The 22567-nt window shown below is 37.6% G+C and overlaps 2 protein-coding genes across 2 annotated transcripts in view; one reads left to right on the forward strand and one right to left on the reverse strand.

The window, feature by feature from the left end:
• Positions 1-5914, reverse strand: part of WDR25 (WD repeat domain 25) — a 61163-nt gene extending 55249 nt beyond the window's left edge. The window contains exons 1-2 of the mRNA XM_065750217.1: positions 5898-5914; positions 1863-2630 (exon numbers count right to left, since the gene is read on the reverse strand). Of these exons, the coding sequence (XP_065606289.1) occupies positions 1863-2573 (711 nt within the window). The 5' untranslated portion in view covers positions 2574-2630; positions 5898-5914. The remainder of the gene's footprint in view (positions 1-1862; positions 2631-5897) is intronic.
• A 4254-nt stretch (positions 5915-10168) lies between these two features.
• On the forward strand, positions 10169-22567 carry WARS1 (tryptophanyl-tRNA synthetase 1). Its single transcript, XM_065750242.1, has 10 exons — positions 10169-10380; positions 11452-11659; positions 16273-16381; positions 16949-17068; positions 17644-17826; positions 19103-19203; positions 19838-19950; positions 20662-20835; positions 21306-21446; positions 22071-22567. The coding sequence occupies exons 1-10, from the start codon at positions 10267-10269 to the stop codon at positions 22227-22229; spliced, it is 1422 nt and encodes a 473-aa protein (XP_065606314.1). The 5' UTR covers positions 10169-10266; the 3' UTR covers positions 22230-22567.

Below are 22567 nucleotides of genomic sequence, written 5' to 3' on the forward strand. Positions count from 1 at the left end.
TCTGTTTTCAATTGTTTGTTTTATGCTTACACTAGTAAATAGACAACTCCAGGCAGTGGTAGAGAGCCAAAAAATTCCAGGAAGATAAATTATTACTGTCGTAGAGACTTGTGGGCTCATGACCCTAGAACGTTAAGAGACCAGTTCTGTAACCATCAAATAAATGTTTAATCTAACTGTGCCCTCTACTGGCTTAAATGGTAAAGACGCTACTGTTCATACCATCAGTCTTCAATTTCATTAAAAAAAATAATAAGAATCATTTTCAGACATTCCTCTACAGACTACCTTTCAAAATACTGAAATGCATTTTAATAGGCTTCATAACAGCTACATTTTCACCTTAGTAATGTTCCACACTCCTATACTCTGAAGCGTTGAGAATATTAACACGTTCCATATACAATGAATTTCCACGCTTCGGGGCACCTAAAGCAAATACATTCCTGTGTCAACCAGATCTACTGTTAAAGACTGCTTCTCTCACTTAGTAGAAAACAAACAGGCTATTACTCACTTTAAAAAATACTTTTACATAGCAATGACAATTTTTTTTTTAGATGGTTTTACCAACTTTGGTACATCCACAATGATGTTCACTCATCATTGAAATGAGGCTCTAGTGTAGTAAACAAATATTAAACAAGTGGTAGGACAGTTTAAGACAAAATCACATTGAGACATACGTAAGTCAAAGGTATGTACAATTTTGTACAATACAAATACACATTAGTGCTTGCCAAAAAATAATCAGTGAATGAGCAAAGAAAACTCAATTTCAGTGAGAATTTTGGTGAGAGGAGTGGAAGGAAACAAATTCCAACATGAAATCTGAATTCAAATTAAATTTTAAAGTTCAATCTTCTCATTTTAGAAATATGCTGATAGAAAGGCTGTTCTACCTCTTTATTTACTAAGATTTATCTAAGGCATCTGAATTTGAGAAAAAAGTTTTAGGGGACAGCATAGAGCTGTGACATGGGAGTCATGTTGGGTATTAGGAAAAGGTTCTTCACCAGAGAGTGGTGAGCACACAACAGGCTCTGTTGGGGCCACGGTTGTGCCCCAAGTTACTGGAGTTCCAGAAATGTTAGGACAACACTCTCAGTGTTTGTTTTTTGGGTGGTCCTATGGCAAGGCAGAAGTTGGACTCAGTGACCATTATAGATTCCTTCCATCTCAAGATATTCTATGATTACGAAAAGTAAGACTTGCTGAACTAAGAATTGTAAGTAGTATTGTAATAGTAAGACTAACTGAACTAGGAATTGAAACCAAAGTCAGTAAAGTTAGAAAGAAAATACATAAACTATTGAGCATTTAAAAATGAAAGAAACTTGAGTGAAAAGACTCCTTAACCATGATAGGACACAGATGCATAAGACCCAGGAGAGCACCTGCAGCAGCAGTCACTTACTCCTGTCAGAAAGTTTCTCAAAACATTATTCCAGCACCAGCTGTCATTTGTTTAATAAATCTTAAGGCAGAATCTACATCCAGGTCATAGTGTTTTTGCACAGTGACCTTGAAAACAAAGAAGTAATGAAAACCTAACTTTAACACAGATTACAAGGAATGACTCAGTAGAAATCCATCTTCTTAAATTAAGATCTAAAACACTGACATGGCTGATCTACACACACACAAAAAAAATACCACTCCAATGTGGTTGCACTGATACACAATAACAGATTAAGCTAAGAGTTCATAATAGGTCTGGTTCTGAAAAACATCTCCGCAGACTCAGAATGCATCACAACAGCCAAACTCATGATCAAAGATGTGATTTCCAGAAAATCGCTATTTAATACAGCATTTTTAAGACTGTTGGTAAGTCCAGAAAGGACCTTGTTTTACATTACCTTTATTGTTTTATCCATAGAAGCCGAGAGAAGCATGTGACTTTGTTCTCGTACAGTACACCACTGGATTGCATTAACAGGGCCACTGTGTTTAGACATATGAAATATTAAGGTTTTTGGAACTTCAGTTAATTTATACCTGGATCCTAAATATGGCTTAATTAATTCAGATATCTTTCTCACTGCCTGCTCCCCTGGTATATCTAGCTTCACATCACAACTGGTGCTCTCACTTTGATCAGCCTCCTTTTTTTCATAGGCACTGGAATTTCCTTGACGTAACCTTTTTGGGATATACGGCCTAAGTCCTTTTAGGGCAGCTGGACTGTCTTCATGAGTTCTCTTCTGGGAGGACCCATATCCAGGGTTTCTTGAAGAGCTCAGTGTCTGTTCATAGTTTTTGTAGGGCATACATAATGCAGCAGGACTAGAGTACGTTCTCCTACAATAAGATGTCAAATCACTGTTATTATTCAGTGCATAATGCTCAGGGGGATCTTCACAATTAATGGTCATGCCAAAATTGTCGGTACTCTCAGTAAGCAGCATTTCACATGTAGATTTGGCACTCAAAATACCAGGTGCAAAGTGCTGAACAGGATTTGCAGAAGAACTCGGAAGGCTTGCCTGTCTGCTAGTACTGAGATCTTCAGCTTTTTCACTTTCTGCCTCAGGGTCTGAATCATCATAAGCAACCAGTGAGGAACTCATTATGGCTGGATACAGCAGACTACAAAAATCCTGTGCTGGAATCCTCCAAATGATGACCTATAAAAAAGGATTGACCATTCAGAGCATAATTCATTAGGGATCCTACAGTTTCAATAACTTAAGTTCTTAAAATCCTTTACCGATTCATCCCTGTTTAACCCTGGAATTTATTTTTCTATGATAGCACATCCATGCATTCAGTTATGCAACATAACGTGCCTCTAAGCACTCTGCATACATTTTTTATACATTGCAGAGATACATCTGTACAAGACAAAACAAAGAAAATGAGTATGGAAAGAAAAACAAACTTCCAACAGAAGTACTACAAATCACTTTCCCCTTGCTTGTAATAGCACTCCCTCCCCCTCACACACAAACAAGAGGCTAAATTAATTATGCAGCATTTTAGGATATTCATTTGTAAGAATATGAATACAAGTACTTTGGAGTGAGACTAGACAAACAATATCTACTTCTTTCAAATCATCTGTGTTGTTAAATGTTAAAGGATTCAACTGGCAACAAAAATAGTATGCAGTCTGCTCCAAAAGTAATGCCTTGTTATTGTATTGGTCCATAACATCAGAGGCAGATCTGGCAGTATGGCAGTAGAGGCTGAACCTGTCCACCATTATCCCATTCCATTTTGTTGCTAGCAATGGCAGCAGAGGGGCAGTCTGACACAATGGTATCTGACATGGAAGTGTGTATGAAGCAAAGGTGTGTCACTGAATTCTTTCACACAGATAAAATGGCACCCATTGGCATTCACTGACGCTTGCTGAATGCTTATGGAGACCAAGCAGTGGGTGTGAGCACAGCGAGGCACTGGGTGGTGCATTTCAGCAGTGCCAACCTCCACTGGTGCAGATTTTTACTGTGCAGCATGCAGCTCTTATTCATGGCTGGCAAAAATGTGCAGCTAATGGCAGTGACTGTTGTAAAAGGGTGTTTTGTAGCTGAGAACTTGCTCTATCAAGTAGTGTTATTGTGCCCTTTGCATATATTGTTATTTTCCACAGAAATAAATGGGAAGCATTACTTTTGGAGGGACCTATGTAAATATATTTTTATCTACTCAGTAATCCAACAATATAAGGAAGTTCTCCAATTATATCAATAGTAAGTTTCACATAGCCTTTAGTTTTACATAAAAGACATAAGCCAGAAGCTACACAGAACTCACTGTTTGCTTTTACTTGTAGAAAGTAAAAGCATGAATATCTTTGCTTACTGTGGAACAAAAATTTTCCAGAGTTTCTTTGAAAAGAATTCCCACACTGAGACTGTATATATAGCAAACTGAATAATTTAACACTGTAACAATCCCCAAAAAGCTATTTTCAAAAATTTGAGTGGTATGTCAAGTAGAGATTTAACTACATTCAAACAACTGATGTCTCCACAGAAATAATCTTCCAAAGTCTGCTGTTTACCATCCAAAAGTACAGTTATCCTTCAGTTGTTAAGATTAGGGAAGTGGGACACTACCTCTGCTTCGTTTTCTTGTTCAGATGTTAGCACTCATCATACTGCAATGATTTAATCTGCAACACTTTGCTTTCATTCGTGCACCAAGCTATCCCCAAAAGCTTCCTCATTAAAACAAAGAATGCTGTCAGAACATCAACATCTACATAAGCATTTGCAGAGTTGATGCCACAAACAAGTGTCCTACAAACACTCCTGCAGGAGTAGTGCACTGGAACTTTTAAGGATTATTCATTTAACTTCTCTTTTTGAAATAAGCATGCTTTAACTGACCTACAGAATCAACCACAGGCTATGGCCTGCATTCCATAACATTACCAAGCAAAATCAAGAAAATACATTCCTTTTAAGACATATGTATATGCTTATATCTCCAATTCTTCTCAAATGATCAAGATGCTTAATTGAAGCAGGATGACCTTAGCACATAAAAGCATCGAGATCTCCCTCTAGAGGACGTTCTGTCTTAATCTGAAGTTTATGATAGCCACAGGTCTCAACAAATAACTGCACAGGAAGATTTTTTTGAGAAATACAACTTCATTTACTAAAACAGGATTTCATTTAATATCAAGGGTATTTTTTTAAAGTTGCTAAGCAAATCATTCAAAAACAGTAGAAGTCAGGTCCACTTGCAATCTTCCATGAGATAAAGAGTTACAAGAGAGTACTGTATTTTTGCAACTGTTACAATAACTGTTACTGTTTGTATTGCAAAGTTGCAAACAGATTCCCATGAGGATTTCTGGCGTTAAAAGAGCAAATACAGCAAGAAGCTGACCTCTGCCTAAAACCTATAAAAGAAGATACATACGAGTGGATTTGGCTTTCACTTTATTTTAAAACATAAGACCAACAACAAAAAACACCATTAAGTTGATGCTCTCAGGCAACTACAGGACAGTTCCTTGTATTTAGAATCACAGAATGGTTTGGGTTGGAAGAAAACTTCCATCCAGTTCTAACCACCCTGCTGTGGGCTGGCTGCCCAGGGCCTCATCCAGCCCAGATTTCTGCACTTCAAGGAATGGAGCACCCACAGCTCTTTGGGCAGCAGCACCAGGGCCTCACCATCCTCTTAGTGAAATATTCCCCCTATCATCTAACCTAACTCTCTCCTCTTTTAGTCTAAAACCATTTCCCCTTGCCCTATCACTAGTGTAAAAAGCTGATTTCCCTCCTGCTTAAGAGCTCCTTTTAAGCACTAGAAAGCCACAGTGAGATCTCCGCAGAGCCTTCTGCCCTTCAGAGCTGAAGAAGCCCAACTCCTCACAGGAGAGGTGCTCCAGACCACTGACAGGACCTCGTGGGGGGTGGGGAACAGAAAAAGTCCTTTCCTATGAGATACTGGAAAAAACTGCCAAATCACATTGCTCACCAATAACCTGTCTCCCCACAATAACACCCATCAGCCTCATACCCTTGTAAAAGCAAGGTATCTATCGTTCTAAACCTTCCCATTCAGCTCTTGTTTACAAATATATATATATATATACACCAGCCAGACGTTCCTTGTGTTGCGCCGAGCATAGAAAAACGTCACATCGCACAGCATAGACCCTCACCTCAGCTAGCTCATTAACTCTGCAGCAGTTATTTCACAGAGTGCCGAGCTAACCAGGAAACTCATGGTTCCGCAGAGCTTTCAGGTTTTCTTTAACTATTACGCCAACGAGCCCGAGCACCGCACGCACACCTCGCCGGCCGGTGCCCGCCCTCCCCACACGGCTCTAAAAGGGTGGCACAGTCTTAACCCTAGCCGCCTTAAACCCTAACCGCAGCCCCACAGCTCGCTGCCCCAGCCCACAGCCGCCCCGCACCCGCCGCTACCTGAACGGCGCCGGAAGTCGCTCTGCTGCGACATCCCCTCTTTAAAATGGCGCCGGGTGGAAACCAGCCACCCCTAACCCCCTTCCCTCCACAAACACGTACACACCACCACCCCCGCTTCTGCAGGAACAGCGCGGTGGGCGGGCAGAGCTCGGACTGCGGTTCTCTGAGTGCTCCTGAGAACTCTCCACGCGGGCACGAGAACAACGCTGACTGTAAGGGGAGGACGGGAGGTGGGGAACGATGGTTCCGCGCAGCGCGCGTTCCCCACCCGGAGTCGAGCACAGCGCTCCGGGCGCGGTGACGCGATGGCTGTGACAGCGGAGCGCTGAGTCGGTGAGTGGAGCGGCCGCGTGGAGACCCTGCGAGGAGATCACGGCCACGGGGCAGAGGAGGGGCCGCCCGATGGGTGCCGCGTTGAGCTTTGCCACCTCTGGGCGAGCGGTGCGGGGTCTCCCTGGGGCGAGCCCTTCCCGGGAAGCGGCGGATGGGTCGGTCGCGGTGGCTGGGAGATTTTGGGGGGGCTCAAATGGAGCGAAACGTTGACGAGGTAGGCTGTTGCACTGTCATCTCGGGGAATCTCCTTGCAGGCCTTCAGCCTGTTTTTACGATGATTATGACTGTGATGGTGGTTCCATCACATCACATTTACGTCCACGCTGTGTGCTTTAATTTCACTTCTCGTTTTTTGTTTTTGTTTTTTTCTTAAACTTACCGACTCAGTCCATTCTCAAGTTTCCAAGTATGAATTTTTTCCTTCGACTATGCTTATTCGATGTCTTTGGGCCTGACAGCTCTCCTTATGTAATAGGGATTTTGCTGAAGTGTAGAAATATCCAGTTTTTTTTTTTTTTTAAGGAAAAAAATTGTATTTACATATTTCAAAAGCTGATAAAGATCCATCTCCTATATCACAGAATTCCTGGCTTGAATTCCACCAGTAAAGAGGGACAATGCTGAGATAAAAATCGACAGTAGCATTCAATTTCTTTTCCATCTTTTAATCCAAATACCCTCTATGTTTTGCTGCATTGATCAGGTGGCTTTTTCTGCTTAGCAAAAAGGCATCTTCACATGGAAAATTTTACTCTGCTTATTCCCAACTTATTAAGGAGCCTGTTTTATAACTCTCCAGGTTCTGTGCTCAGCCTCAGCCTTGATATTTCAGCCTTTCTGAAAGGAGGCAGTCTATCAGTAGGTTCAGAATTAAAGTAAAACAATTTGTTCTACACCAAATTAATTGTATTCTAATGTGATTTACCCTATGTACTTTCTTTTCCAGTTGAATACCTTGTGCTCATGAAAAGGAAGAAAACGCTAGTATTCAAAGAAAAGAATGTAAGTAAGTAAATTGTAGGCCTACATCAGTTAATTACTTAATATGTATTATACAACCTCTTTAAAATAATGCTATCAATCTGCACATAATCAAGTTTGAAGAGATGTAAGTTAAGAATCTAAGGATCACACATAATACATATTAGTCACTTCTATTTTAGTCCATTCTGTAATGTAAGCATGGCATCAGCATTAACAGACTGAACTAGCAAGTAGTGCATACAATTCTCAGTCTTTTCAGAGTATTCAGCTGAAATCTGGGAACATTACAGCTGTCTGACAAACAAAGCCTTAATGAAAGATATGTTTAGTTAATGATAGATATCGAGGCTTTGCTAAATTAAAAACAGAAGTTTTCTAGGAAGGTGAAGTTTTGGTGGGTTTTTTTCTCCCCTCCTACTGTGAGGGTTCAAATATGCAATATAAACATTTCCAAGATTGTGATTAGACTGATTATTTTATACAAGGAATGCTTTCAAATTGTGTTTAACAGGTAATTATACTACTATATGCTTTTGTCATTTTTTAATTCTGGGAAAAGGAGTTTTACTATAAACAGCTTTTATAATTTATTCCATTTAAATACATACCTTGTAAACTCTGTCTATTCACGCTGCATGCTTAACATTGGTCAATGATATACTTGGGAGGCTGTCCAGAATTCTTGAGTTGTTTAATCTGAACCTATAATTGCTCTTTGAAAACAAGCAAACAAACAAAAACAGTAACACTGCTCACTTTAAAGCTGATCAGAGGTGACAGTCATCTTCACAAACTCATCTCCTACAACTATGTTTCTTATGAAATCATTAATGGGTAAGACGTAAATATATTTGAAAGGGCTTTCTGAACCTGTTTTTGAACTTTCAACCAACCCTCTTTGAATACCCATAATCCTTTCAAAGTCAGCAGGACTGTACGTGGCACAGAGTTCTTCCTTCATGGACTAAAACATGGCCGTGGGATGACAGAAAGTGGATAGAGTTAATGATTTTTCCATCACACTTATTTTCAACTCAGAATGAGTTAAATTCATTAATTTACCTTTTGCAGCGCTACATTTGTCACTGTCCCCATCTGACTGTCATCCAGGTAAAATAGGAATCATTTTATGACTTAGGATGACATCGCTTTCCTCAAGGAAAAAAAAACCAAAAAACATGCAATAGCTTGGGTGATTGCATCAGCAATTGCATCCAACTGTGATGCAGCACTTTGCCACCCTGGCCAAGTTGGAAATTTTCTATGGAAAATATAATTGCTTTTCCCTCAGTGTATTTTTGTTATTAGGATCTGCACTGCTATGTCACTTTATCAGCCTTAAGTTCTATCAAGATAACATTGTTAGTGCAGCTAATGTTGTTCACATAAGGTAAGGAAGACGCCATCTAACACTGATTTTCTTTAATGTAAATGATAAAATCAGAATAATAATGGCTTTAAAACTCTTACCATGTCCAATTAATGTTTGTCTGTTCACAGTTTCAAATATTTGAACAGGATGATGATTTGATTTTTACTAAAAAAAAAGCCTTTGCAGTTACATATTTCTGAAGACATCCTCATGCTTTGCAGAAAGCTGCTGAGCATGAACAATTTATTTTAAGAAGAATTTCTTAAAATAAGGAGTTTTGCCTCTGTAGTTGAAGTGTTTTCTTCACTCGTGGAAGGATGATAACAGCTTTGTCAAATTTGTTAGCCAGCAATAGAATTCTATTTCTAGATCAGCATACTTAAAGACAATTTATCAAATAATTTAGAAAAAAATAAAAGGCAGAAGTTACCAGAGGAATACGATTTACTATGCCAGAATTATTGTACACATAAATAGTAGAGTTAATTCAGTGTAGTCCATATTACATTGGTTTCCACTGTTACTAAGAGGTAGACCATGTATTCACTAAAATTATAATCTGAAACATAATTTGTAACATAACTGGTGAGACAAAGATCAAAGTGTTTCTGATTTGTAGTCAAAGTTACCTTCCTGATTTAAACGTGTTTGAAAACCAAAACTTGCTTAACAGTTTGACAGCATTGTTTAACTTTCTGTGTTTCTGTATTCTAAGCTACGTACCTATGGTTTTCCAGACTCTTGGTTGTTTTAATAATTTAAAAAAATTACAGTGCTAAGAAACTTTCAAAGTATGTTATTGCTAATATGTGCAATATTATGGCTTTCTGCCTGGGAGAAAAGCCTATATGCAGAAGCTAGGAAGTTTCTGTGGTCCAGGTGTATGTTGGACACAAGGAAGACTGCTGGACTGTTATTCTCAGACTTCAGCTGTCACCCAGTGTTGTTCTTACCTACTGCTGCAAAACTCATTCATTCCACTTCAGATTATTGCTTACCTGTGGATTGGTTCTTCCATAGAAAGCAGCATTTCTCACTGATGACCTATGTGTTTCTTTAACCCCTGGAGGAGAACAGACCTTTCTCTTGTATATCTTTCCAAGTTGAAATACTATATGCCTGCGTTAAGACAAAATGCCATATAACAGTTACAAAAATCTCTTGAAAATTCGACTTTCATGGGACAAAACTGGACAAGGTACCAAATGGTACAAATACATTACCTAGTCATTAATCACTTCCATCTGATCTGAAACACTCTGAACCGTAAATATATTTAATTACTTTGTCACCATTTTGAAAAGGCATTCTAATGTTAGATGAGATACTTAAAGGCTTAATTGGAATGATCTGTACATTTATTTGGTGCTGTGTCTGTCCTTTTCCACATGGAAAGCAATTAAATGTTCTAAGCTTGTTTGCTCTGTGATAAATGTAAAGATTTCAACATAGTGAGTTTCAATCTGTTATCAATAAAATTAGATATGCAGCCAGTATAGTTTTGTTCTTATTCTGTTCACATAATCTTCAAGGTAAACATGGAAGAGTAAAACACTGTTTTTTTACCCTACAGTTCATCTGGTTTTGCTGCTGTTATTTTGAATATACAAGCCAAAAACTGGAATTTTTCGGATTTAATTGAATTGTAAATAAAAAGATCATTTACAGTCCAGCAAAATGGCTGATAGCCCCAACTGTGATCTGAAATCCCTGAGTCCGCTTCAGCTGTTTGAAAAAGTAACTGAACAAGGAGAGAAAGTCAGAGCACTGAAAGCAGGAAAGGCACCAAAGGTATTTCCATTCTATGTGCTAACCACTCATTTGTCAGGTCCTTAAGAGTACTGAAGAAGATGATTGTTCTGAGATCTTATTTATATTGCATTGAGAAAAAACTGTTAATTATTTAAAAATAGATGTCCTCTTTGTGGTCATACTTCAAATGAAATAGTTATTAATAAGAGCAAAGCTGTTATTCCTTAAGAACAGAGAGCTGTAGACTTAAGTCTGTTTCTACCAGTTGCTGTGCTGTGATCCAAGATACTTGGTTTTCAAGTGAAGTTTATATAGTTTTCTTTCTGCCCTGGTTTTAGCTTCTCTGATACAAAAAGAAAAAAAAGTGGATAGATATCTTCCTCCATACATTATTGTAAAGATTAACAGATATGTCTTCCCGTAGCCATTCCTGCTTAATCTTCCTGAAGTGATTTAATACTTTGCCATTAATTCCCAGTTCCCTATGCTATCATCACTGTGTTAGCAGAAACCAGTTTTTATGTGTTCATTCTTTGTGAATTGTGTGGGAGTAAGCCTTGAAAATTAAGCATTGTAAAAAACTTTGATGTATTTACTGCTTTCATGATATATTACATAAACTTTGCATTTAAAAGATCATAACAATCAAATTTATAGAGACTTTTATCATCTTTTTTGTCTTCAAGCCTGTAAGTGAATTGTTAGCAAATAAGTCAAGCCACTAAAATAACATTGTAAAATAAATTAGATATAAATTAAAATATCAACTATGCATCTTTCTATCTGCTTAAAATGCTAACCCTGTTAAAATCCAGAAAAACAGGCAAGCGTTTTTTTTCTCCTCATGCACAAATGGAAAAGTGGGACAGATACTTTTAATACCTTGCCAGTGATGATGAGCTGAATTCTTCTCGTTAGAAAACTGTCACTTGCTATTTGCTTTAATTTTACCTTTGGCAGAGATGTTGCAAACATAAATCAAGGCTTAAAACTCATGAATAATGCATTTCAAGTCAAAGCATAGGTATAGATTTTGGGAGGACTGAGATATTCATACAGTTGTCTGTCTCAATTGTGTTAAATCAAACAGCTGTTTTCTTCTTTATTCAGGATGAAATAGATGCAGCAGTGAGAATGCTGTTGTCATTAAAACTGTCATATAAAACAACAACGGGACAAGATTATCAGGCAGGCTTACCTCCAAAAGATCATGTATTAATAAACAACAGTTCAACTAAAGAGGAGGACGAAGATCTTGTGGACCCCTGGAACGTGCAGACATCAAACGCTAAAGGCGTGGATTATGACAAACTCATAGGTACAACTCTTCACTGGTGCTAAGGGATTTATGTGAAACAATTATAGTGATCACAAAAAACAGCAAAGCATCACACGTCCTGATCAACATTATAGGGTAACATTTAATTTATGTTAAATGTTAACATTCACATCTGAAGAATTCACTATAGGAATTGAAAACATCTAAGGCAGGGATTTCCCATTGAGTAAATAAATATGTTTCTGTTGAAATAAGTTTTATTCAGTTTATTTTTAGCATAAGAACTATTATGAGAAGCTTTTTTTAATGCAGACATTTTGAATGGGTGTACTAATCATTGTGATGAAGAACAGCTAGAGCCTAGAGCATTCTAACCAGGTTGTAGAATTCTTCTGTATTGTGTAAGGCAGAGGATATAGTTGCCACTGGCCAGTTTTCAGTTCACCTAAGAAAGGTATTGGTTACAATTCAGTACGAAAAAAGGAATAGCTTACCTCTTTCCAAGGATTAGGGCCTGCTGGAGAACTTCCAGAGGAGACAATCTCCAAGTAGAGGTACTTCCCCTTGGGCTGCCAGCCTTAAAGGAGGTTAGGGAGGGGTGGATCCAGAGTCTACTCCTTCCACTCTCACAGGTGAATTGCTTGCACCTGTGCTCCCAGGGCTGGCCATGCTCCTTCACCAGGTCCTCAATTTGTGACCTAACAGTTCCCATACAGTAATGGAAAATATTTTGGAGAGCTCTGTAATTTAAGAAACATGGTCTCAGTTCATTTCCTTATTTGTTTCCTTACTTGTTTAAGAGCTTATTTTTAAAGCTTGAGACCACAACGTTAAAATAAGTGAGAAAACTTTTTCATAAATTTTGACCAATTTTGCTTTCTTTTAAGTGAAATGGGAGTCAACCTTCAATCTGTATTTAGTGCTTCAGTGAAGATTCTTTAACAGTTGTACACTGCTGATGCGAGAAGCAAGCTGTTTACTAAGCAGACAATGAGTGTACATCCTCATGTGTTAGTGAGCATATATTTGCAGTGGGGAGCTCACTTGGAGCATTCTTTTAACTCAGTGTGTTTTTATTGAAAGATCATATCAGATGTACGTGTATATTGGCTTAGTCTGCAGAAAGCCATAGGAGAAAGGAAGAAATGTGCAAGAAAAATACACACCGGGGGGAACAAGGGAGAAAGAGAATTGTTAGAATCTAGAAATGAACAAGTTCACTCATCTGTTTACTTCTGTGGGAGATATGGAGAAGGCTTTGTTTTCTTGAAGGAAGTTCTAACTCTTGTATTCTGCTTTTCCCATTTTTCTGCTTCTGTTGGCACAGTCTCAGTGTCTTTCTAAGTGACTAGCATGACTTCACTGTAAATTAATTATCTAAAGTAATGCTATTCTTTTACCTGATAGCAGCATCCTTTTTTCCAGTAACTGTTTGTATATGTGTGTGTGTAGGTGTGTATGTCCTTTTGACCTACTCTAATTCTTCCCCGTGTGCATTGCTAACAGACTGGGGAAATTGATGGATGAGTCATTTAACTTAGATTCTAAGTTATGCATTGCAGATTTTTCACAGAAGAAAGGTAGCCACTCTGAAAATAAAACAGCTACTATTTGCTATTGATAAACTTACTCCTCATCCTTTTAAAAATAATGATTAGAATATTGCCCAAGAGCTTAGTGTAACAGCTCTTAAAATAAAGGAAATATTTGTATCACCTATCATGTACACATCTGTGTATATGCTATTCATATGCTAGTGGTACTCTGTAAAGTTGTTATTATTATGTTTTTTTTCAAACACAGAAGAAGTGAGTGCTAACAGTGTGGTGTAATTGAAGGTAGCATTATTCTCAAATGGTTTTCCTGGATGTGCACCTAAGGATGCATGTTTATACACCAGAACAGATATTCTGGGAAGAAAGATTCTATTAGCCAAGTGTTATTGTTGAACGTCCCTAGAAAATGTCTGTAATTTTCTGTGTGTTTTGAGCAGAGTGAGTGAGAAAGAGCTCTGCATATTAACAAGTCGATATTTGAGTGAGCTCAGTATTGTGAGTGATGTAAAGTGTTTGAGGGTGTTTGGAGATCATCTATACTTTGCAACCCTTTTTGTTAAAACTTCATGAGATTCTTCTCAGCCCATTTCTTATCCTCCTGAGGTCCTTCCAAATGGCAGTGGAGCTTTCTGGTTCATCAGCTGTTACTCACACGTAGTGTGTGTATCATCCACAAATTTCTTTGGAGTGCATTCTCTCTCCTCATCCACGTCATTAACAAAGGTGTTAAACAGTACTGACCCCAGTATTAACTCCTTGTGCAACACGACCTATGTCTGGGCTCCACCTGGATTTCATGCTGCTGTTCATAATTGTTTGAGCCTGACAGTTCTGCCTGATTACAGTTCAGTGTCTAGTCTGCTTGTTTAGTCCAGGCTTCATCAGTTGTGGGATATAGCGTAAATAGCCATTCTGAAGTTCAGATAAACAGTATCCATTGTTCTCACCTCTTTACTAGGCTAATCATACAATCAGAGAAGGCTATTAAGTTGGAATGACATTCTCAATCATAAATCCATGCTGACTTCTCCCGGTCACCTCCATGTCTGTAATAACATTTGAAAGATTATTTGCTTCATCATGTGCTTAGAGACTGAGGTGTGGCTCACTGGCCTCTAATACCACAGTTACTTCCTGCCCTTCTTCAAAGTGGGAGTGGTATTTGCTTTCTTCCTTTCCACATTCCATCTCTTCCACTCTCCATGGCTGTTCAGAGATTATCAGGACTAACCTGGTCAGAAAAGTTACTGTAATAACAACTAGTAGATCATTAGTTTTCTGCATACATATAGAACCTGGCAATGACAAAGAGGAAAAAGTACACGATATGTTTTCAGCAAATGCAAATATACTTTCTAAAATGGAAGCACTCAGGATTTCCTATGTTCAGCAAGAGTAAAGCTGTCTTTTCATAAAAGCTAGAGTACTAAGGATCAAAAGCATGCTAAGAATTTTTTAAAAGCTTGTCAGAGAGTGGATACTGTGTCCTTGTCAGAAACTGTCCAGGAATACAGATTCTCTCTGGACGGAGGATCTGAAAAGGTGTTAAATTTCCTCATTAGAGGAAACACGTAGGCAAAAATTAAACAGTTTCCTTAGCAAAAAGATGAAGACAGACAAAGAAAAGGAAGTCATACAGATTCTGAATGTTTAAATCAATTACTTAGGCGTTTCCAGAGGGCTTTTAATCACTTTCCCTGACACTACACAAATATTTCTAAGGTGGCTGGCCCCAGTTAGTGTCAGTATTCTCGTGATTTCTGTATCAGAACCACAGAAATGTGGAGGTTGGCAGGGACCTCTGGGTCCATCCCATCTAGTCCAACCACATTGCTCAAAAAAGGGACACCTAGAGCTGGGGTGCCCAGAACCACATCCACATGGCTTTTGAAGATCTCCAAGGTAGGAGACTCCATAACATCTCTGTCCATAAGGGTAGCCTCTTGACTATTCTGCTGAGCCAAACATTTTTACATTCATTTGGTTTCTAATTAGCATTCATCCAAATTACAATTATTTAGGCATTCTTAATGCATTTTATTTGCTAGGAATAAATTAATTCAATCATTAAGAGCTGCTTAGAACAAGCAGATGTGATGATGCCCAGAAAACACATGGATTAAAGTGTAGTAGTGCTCTAATAGGAAGTTGCAGTCTGTGGAAAGACATTTTAGTTAATTACAGTATGCCAACAGGAAGATGTTTTCATTTTTTAATAGATGGATATAGGTATTACGTACCTATGAAGTGTACTTTTATATCTATTCTGTTCCCTTGAATAACTTGTCAATAACAATAATAACTGCAAGTTATTCTAATGCTCAATAGAGTAGAATAGTAGCAAAGGTTAGATTCTTCAGATTGAGTGGATCAAAATCATGAAGAATGAACATGCTTATTGGGGTCCATGAACTGGGATTGGAGTATAGGAAGCTTTACTGAAGAAATAAGATATTTTCCCAGTTTCATCTACAATAGGGAAAAAATGCTGCTGATAAAACCTTTCTTAAATGAAATGACTTCATCTGAAAATGTTTTATTTTAATCAGCTGATTTCCTAAACCACCTAGTAATAAGTCTTATTTGATTGCAGTTATGAGAATTATGCATTACCTTTTTGAGCCTCTTGAGGGGAGCAGTGTCCTTAATCATGTTGATACAAATGGGACATAAAGTTTGGAGAAGAGCATTTGGGGTTGAAAAGTGGAAAATGTGATTGGAGGGCTGGAAATTTAAACATTGAGAAGTCAATATGAAGAGCCTTGCAGCCATTTTTATCTTCTGATATACAGAGGCCAATTTATTGATCTAATTATGTTTCTCTGGATAGCAATGGTTCTGCTATAAGAAAACTGCTGTTATAATTGATCAGGGGTGGAGCAAAACAGGGATGTAGTGATTAGACTGGGCCTACTAGCATAGAGTTAATGTCAGGGACTACTGCTGGGACTCCAGGGAAAAATCAGGAGAATGCAGCCATTTTATGTTTTACCTGAGATGTCAAGATGTTCTTTTCAATTTAGGCTGCAGAGATCAGTGAAAGATCTGATATAGCTATGCTAATCTTTTTTATTTCTTTTTTTAACATTATTTTAGTTCGGTTTGGCAGCACTAAAATTGATACAGATCTGATCAATCGAATAGAAAGAGCTACTGGGCAGAAACCTCACCGATTTCTACGGAGAGGAATCTTTTTTTCTCACAGGTGAGATTTTCTCATTCAAATTCAAAAATGTCAAATTATTAAGACTTTATCTAAGCATTACTGAGAGAAAGCTGTGAACAGCAAAAGAACCGTGTCCATTTACACCAAGGTAAACCAACTGTAATTTGCAATTAGCAACGACTCCAGTTTTGTTCAGTCAACATTTGAAACACCTTTTTTTTTTGGGTGCATGCATCGTTTTTTTAATGTTTTCTCTAATCCCAAATAGAAGGAGAAATGTGCAGGGAATCTTTGCTTTGTACAGGTTCCATTTTGACCTGTTACATTGACAGCCAGATGGAGAAATTGGCCTAGCAGAGAACTGCAGGGCTCATACATTGCAAAACTCTGCTTGTTTGAACAAGGGTTCACGTAGCCTGTGGATCTATACATCTATACTATAATGTAACAAAGGCTCAGGGGGCAATCCTAAACACCAGCCTGCAAGTCATCTATTGTTTATTTGTTAACATGCTTTTGGCCTACAGCAGCTAGCACTTTTCAGATAAATTGAGTCACATGTTTTTTCTGTTTGTGTTTTTTGTTGTGGTTTTGGTTTTTTTTCAGAGATATGGACCAAATTCTTCATGCTTATGAAAATAAGAAGCCCTTTTACCTTTATACTGGCAGAGGACCATCCTCTCAGGCAATGCATGTTGGTCATCTTATTCCATTTTTATTCACAAAGTAAGCTATTTCTACTGTTTGTATTATTCAAAAACATTTTTTTCCCTAAGGAAATGTTGACTACTGTTCATGGAACTAACAAAATCATACACTACAATTAGTTCTGTTTGTCTGAGATCAATATTGATGAACTTAAGCAATACTATCATTAAAATAACCTAATCCCTGTATCACCATGAGGCCTTCTTCCTTGCACCTCTACCTCCATAGCAGTTCCTGAAACTTTTTCCTCTTTTAACCATGTTGAGTTTCATTACAAATTTGGCTTGTATTAGGTGGTACCTGCAGTAGCAGCAGGACACAAAGATACTGGATTATGAGCCAAAAACTCTCCGAATTCTACTCCCATTGCAAATTATAAGATATGTACGGGAAAGAATGAGTCTTTTTTCCAGGTAAGTTGTCATTATAATCCATATAAAATGTTTGTCTGCTCACGTCAACTTAAGTAACTGCATATGGTGCAGCCCTTTGACTATCCTTTTCTTTTAAATGTATAAAAGTACTTATAGCTATCTAGCAAAAATGTCTTTATTTGTACTTATTCTAAAATAAAATCTTCCTGTTTTTATTAGGTGGCTGCAAGAAGCATTTGATGTTCCTTTAGTTATACAGTTAACTGATGATGAGAAGTATCTTTGGAAGGATATGACGACTGAGAAAGCATATGAATATGCTAAAGAAAATGCAAGAGACATTATTGCATGTGGTTTTGATGTCAATAAAACTTTTATCTTTTCCGATTTAGACTACTTGGGGTAAGTTGAAATTTATTTAGAGCACTGAAATCAAAAATCTATTTGCATTTTCTCTCCATCTTGAATAGCCAGCAGTGTGGTGTTTGTTTTTTTTAATAAGCATGCGTAGAGAGCTTCAATAAAAATTTTACAACACTTAAAGTAGAAATGTTGATTTTTAAGATACTCAACATTTTATACACATACTCTTGTCATTCTACTGTATAATATATGAACAAATTCTTGTGTGCACAGTGCTTAAATTTAAATTGCAAGAAATATATTAAAGCTGCTAAAATGTAAAAGTACTAAAACCATCAAGAAAGCTCTAGGCTGATGTAGGATGGTGTCAAAGTCTTTGAGATGTATTTTTAGTTCAACCACGTTAACTAAAAGCATTTCACAAACATTAGAATTAATTAGTTAAATACTTTATGAAAAAAAAATAGCATTTCAGCTCAGTAAAGTTTAAAGAAGATTGAAGAGAAAGAAGCTTCTGTTGGAGCTGCCTTCTCAAAAGGAAAAAAAAATGTTGGCATAGTTCAGAACTGATGTTGTGGGCTTTTTTCTTTTACAAGAGGTAATCAGCTTCTGAAAATACCTGGGTGAGAGGATGCTTGTTTTAGAGAACTGTAGCCCCTAAAATTCTGGCCCAATAAAAAAGTTTTTCCTACTCCTCTGACTTTCCTGCCTTTAAGTCAGGTTAACATAGATATACCTCATGACTGAATAAGGGCAAGTTAGACCTGCCAATTCTATTGCTTTAGTTTTTCATCAGAAGTAAGGAAATAGAGAAGATACTGAACTATATTGCATTCAGAAAAGCTGCTGATGTTGGTGATAGAGGAAGACCAGACAGGGAACTTAGCTCTGAGCTACTATTGCTTTGGTGAACCCCTGGGATACCAAGCAAAACAGGAGATGTGGCCATTCAGGTTGTCTGAGTTCACAGAAAGTCATAATGATAATTAACCTTTAGGCTCCATGAGGCACAATTTCCAAACAAAAATATTTCTGTTTTTAGAAAATTAAATTTTGATTTTTTAAAATGTTATTTTCAGTAAATATTTTGGGAAAAAAACAGTAGAATTTTCCAGGCAAGAAAAAATTGTTTTTAGTGTCCTTTGATAATCCTCTAATTTTATCATCTCAATGAGCCACAAAAAGACCAAACTACTGCTTTCAGAGATTTAATCCTGCAAGCTTTGTGACATTCTCAGCTTTTGGAATGAAAATTTCTGTCTGCACTTTCCTGCTCTTGGCTTCTCATGTTATTTTTCCACTTTCTTTCTCTTAGGTCGAGTACAGGATTCTACAAGAACATCATCAAAGTTCAGAAGCATGTTACATTTAACCAAGTGAAAGGAATCTTTGGCTTTACTGACAGTGATTGCATTGGTAGGAAATGATTCAGTTTACTAGAAATGATCCTTGCTTTCACTTTCTATGGCGCCATTTAAGTAACTATTCAGAGATTGGTATCTGCCACTCAGGAAACAGATGGGAACAGCAAGATCCACATTTCTAGGCTGACTCCAAAACAATGTTATTGTAGCTTCTTCAGTATAGAAAACACTTGACAATGACATTTCTAGGTTGCAGCATTACTAACAACAAAGTATAAAACACAAAAGTTGAAATGATCAGGATAGTGAACCATTCCTGGTTTTTGTAACTATTTAGCTGAAGTCAATTATATACTTTCTAGAAACTTCTACTGCAAAACTGTATAGGTTTTATCTTCAGAAAAAACATATTAATACACACACATACATGAGAAAAGATAAGCAGTGCTCAAGCCTTATTATCATAGTGCTAGGTAGCTCTGTCTTCCATTTACATCGCTGCCATTGCAGGTTTCTGACTCATTAGAGAAGGAGGATCTCATCACTGTTCATAAATATCTAAAGTGTACAAACTCCAGTGGATGTGACTAGGCTCTTTGCAGTTGCATGCAGCAACAGGACAAGGGGCAGTGGGTAAAAACGTCTTTGCAAACTTCTCTATCATTTCCAAACTTCTTGTTTTCTAGGGAAGATTAGCTTTCCTGCTATTCAAGCTGCTCCATCCTTCAGTTCATCATTTCCACAGATCTTCAATGGCAAGGAGAACATTCAGTGTCTTATCCCATGTGCTATTGATCAAGTAAGAAAATCACGTTTCTTAGTTTGTTTCTCCTGATTTTGTTTGTACAATTTACTGTTCAAGCATCATGGTGGCATATCAAAATGTTTGTGATACATTCCTGGGAGCACCTTTTTCAGGCAGGAGCTGGAAGAAACTAAAGGGTGTTTTTTGGAATCAGATTCTGCACTGTCTGAATCTTTAGCTCTTTTAGTCACAGGAATAGCCACTGGAAGATTAATTACATTCATCAACCACAGTATTATCTAGTAATATTTTTGCATTTGGTTCAAGTCACAGCACAACAACAGTGCAGCACTACCAGCCCGGTCACTGACTTATTTCAGTTTCTGTGCCCAGTGTTAAAACACTCTGGAATCTTGCCTTCTTTGTGGTATACATCTCCAAATCCTGGTATATGTGCCCAATTAGGGATTTGATTTAGTAGTTGGGTAGGGATAGTGACAGGAGGATGGTTGGACTAGATGATCTTCTAGGTCCTTTCCAACCTTATGAACCTATGAACCTATTAATCAAGAGGATCAGAGCATACAGTGGAACTAGAGAAACAAAAAAAAATAGGATTTTATTCTTCAGGATGGACTGTAACAGTTGTGGAACTTTGGGTTTGTTTTTTCCTCAAGGCCACCCATTAAGGCATGAACCAGCCAACACTAATCAGACTTTAAATCACATTTTAACTTTTCTCTGAGCTTTTGACTGTTGTTCTAGGATCCTTATTTTAGAATGACCCGAGATGTAGCACCTAGGATTGGATATCCTAAACCAGCCTTACTGCACTCAGTCTTCTTCCCAGCCCTGCAAGGAGCACAAACAAAAATGAGTGCTAGTGATGTCAACTCCTCTGTCTTCCTTAATGATACACCCAAACAAATAAAGACAAAGGTATGTGTCTTCAAACCTTAAGCTCACAACACTTTACAACAAATGGAAATGGTGCTCCTGGTGTTTACAGTGGCAACATTTCTCATGTTTTCTTTGAATATATCTGCATCTGTTTTCTATACATCTAATTGCAAAGCATCCTCAGAAATGATAGTTATGCAAACTTAGCTACACTATCAAATGTCATCTTTTGCTTTGCCAACTAAACAGTACAAAAATTAGCTAGGATGTTTAATCTTTGGTCGAGCTATGTAAGGCAAGAGTGAAGTTCATACTCCACAGTCATTGGAAGCTGACATCTAATGACTACTTTTTGCTTTCTTACTTCAGTCTTGTTGCTCTGCCTTAGCTTTTCCCAAAGCACCCTTCACCTTCTCCTTTAATAGAGAAGTTAGAGTGCTGTGATACACCTCTCTTTATGATATAGCGACGTACAATTTAGTAGAAATAAGATCATTATGTTGTTTCAGATTAACAAGCATGCCTTCTCAGGAGGCAGAGACACTATTGAAGAGCACAGGAAGTACGGAGGTAACTGTGATGTCGACGTGTCTTTTATGTACCTGACTTTCTTCCTTGAAGATGATGACAAGCTTGAACAACTGAAACAGGTAATTAGCCAAGCTGAAGGTAATGTCATTCATTCATTTCCTTGAAGTCAAAACTTAAACTAAGTTCACAGGCCACACTGTCTTGTTTGGTTTGGTTTTTTTTTTAAACTCAGCTGTTTAGTGAAAGTATTTACAGGAACAGAGCAATTGCACAGATTAACAACTTTATATATGACACCTAGTGTAAATAGAGATTGAGTGTCTTTGCTGTAAAAAGCTTGCTCCAATCACACCTAACACTTTACCCGAACTAGATGAGAGAACAGTGTGAAAATCTGAGCTTCTTGTTGCAAAAAGCAGATTAGCTGTTCATTTGAAATTAGATGTTCAGGAGAGAAATATGCAATCTCTTGCAAATAATTACTTCACTTTCCAATTCAGTTTTTATTTATTATATATAGCTGATCACACGTGAAATTACCCAGCTGCCTCAGTCTTTTAAAAGTCAATAAGAAGTGCTTAAAAGGTACCTTTTCCATGATACCACATGATCTTCTAAGGCACCTGCTCATTTTTAAGACATCCAAATCTTCATTTGCCATGGCCAGGCTTTTTAAGAAATACTTAATGACTAGGTTCTTTTCTGTTTGGCACCGTATTTAGCAAGTAACACTTTCTTGACAGGCATACACAAGTGGGGAATTGCTCACAGGAGAGCTGAAGAAGGTGCTTATTGAAACACTGCAGCCCTTGATAGCAGCTCATCAAGAGAGACGGAAGCAAGTCACAGATGAAGTAGTGAAGCAATTCATGACTCCACGGAAGCTAGCTTTTGAATTTTGAAGAAATGTTTATGTAACTCATTGCTCAATTAATCAAAATTGAGTAGTTGTTGTCTTCTGCTGTATATCATCACTTCCTAGTTATGAACAGCCTGCACTCAGTGCTTTATAAATACTGCTCTTAATGAGTTACTTACAGAGAGCATCAGAGTACTGGAAGAGTTTAAAACAGAGTTTAAAATAGGACTTGTATCTATTTAAAAGCAAAGTATGTTAATTAAGGCATTAAATCTGTACAAGATATAATTACCAAATCTAACAGAGAAGCATGTCTGTCAGCCCAAGACTGTATTTTATTGTATTTCATGTTGAAAATATAAATAAAATTGCCATTTTGAT

The sequence above is a fragment of the Cyrtonyx montezumae genome, unplaced genomic scaffold, assembly GCF_038088225.1.
Source record: "Cyrtonyx montezumae isolate F1298 unplaced genomic scaffold, pur_monq_1.0 scaffold_10, whole genome shotgun sequence".
NCBI classification, from domain to species: Eukaryota; Metazoa; Chordata; class Aves; order Galliformes; family Odontophoridae; genus Cyrtonyx; species Cyrtonyx montezumae.